At 54.0% G+C, this 897-nt stretch overlaps 1 protein-coding gene across 1 annotated transcript; it reads left to right on the top strand.

Moving 5' to 3' along the window:
* Window positions 1-234: 234 nt before the first annotated feature.
* Window positions 235-321, top strand: CHC_T00002641001 (hypothetical protein). Its single transcript, XM_005713753.1, has one exon. It carries the CDS (start codon window positions 235-237, stop codon window positions 319-321), a length of 87 nt encoding a protein of 28 aa, XP_005713810.1.
* The last annotated feature ends 576 nt before the right edge of the window (window positions 322-897 follow it).

The following is an 897-nucleotide window of genomic DNA, read 5'->3' as shown; positions in this document are numbered from 1 at the left end:
AATATCGGACTGTAATGTTGGATTAGTCCAGAACAGCATCAGAGATCAGAATTACAAGTGTACGACATGTATCCACGTGTCAATATACAGCATCAACTCATTAGCACGCTTTGCCTCCAGCGTGGCAACTCTCAGCTGCAGCGCACATGATTTCGAGTTTCGCAGCCGCAGGGCTACGGTTTTTAGAATATCGAGGGTGGCTTTCAGAATTTCGAGTACATTTGTAACCACATTATGGCGCAGACTCCTAGGCTGCCTGGGCGAAACTCCTTTTTTATTCACCCTACAGCTGCAGACGGCCGCTTGCTGCTTCTGACGTAGTTCTGGTCAGCGTGTTCACGGAGGTCGCGTCCTACTTCGAGCACCGAGGTCCGTCAAGTAACAAGGAGTTCCCTGGATCCGACAGGCGCCCAAAGAGGGACCGCAAATCAAGGGATAGGGCATACAACTCGACCACGCCTGAAGACAAAGGGGGAGACAAACCCTTAGGCTCTCGCAACAACAACCAAAGGCTGTCCAGGAAGCCGAAGAAGCGCAAGTCGATCGAAAGGACGCAGAAATGCCTCAACCCGCGCTGCGAGAAAACCCACCGTGTGGTGGACTGTGAAGACACAACAGAAGATGACAAGCGGAGGCTCCTCAAGGATCACTTCGACACAAGGAAGAAACCGAAGGCCGCTTCGATCAGGCGCAGCGTGTTGGGAGACGGCAGGTGGCAAGCAGTGATCAACGACACGGTGGAAGTTATTGCGCTGGGCGACTACGGCGCGGACGAGTCAGCGCTCCCCCTGAAGGTGACAAAAGGCCTTCTGGAGGCAGGCCAGGCCGTGGAGCTAGTGCGGTTCGACAAACCAATTCACTTGTCTCCGGCAGTCGACCTGAAACCAGGGTCTATCA

The sequence above is a fragment of the Chondrus crispus genome, genomic scaffold (assembly GCF_000350225.1).
Source record: "Chondrus crispus Stackhouse genomic scaffold, scaffold_148, whole genome shotgun sequence".
Taxonomy (NCBI): Eukaryota; Rhodophyta; class Florideophyceae; order Gigartinales; family Gigartinaceae; genus Chondrus; species Chondrus crispus.
The sequence above is the reverse complement of the archived record's forward strand: the minus strand, read 5'-3'. Positions and strand labels throughout refer to the sequence as shown.

Coding starts and splice junctions, on each gene's coding strand:
- CHC_T00002641001 (XM_005713753.1), top strand. CDS start 235: ATGGCGCAGACTCCTAGGCTGCCTGGGCGAAACTCCTTTTTTATTCAC.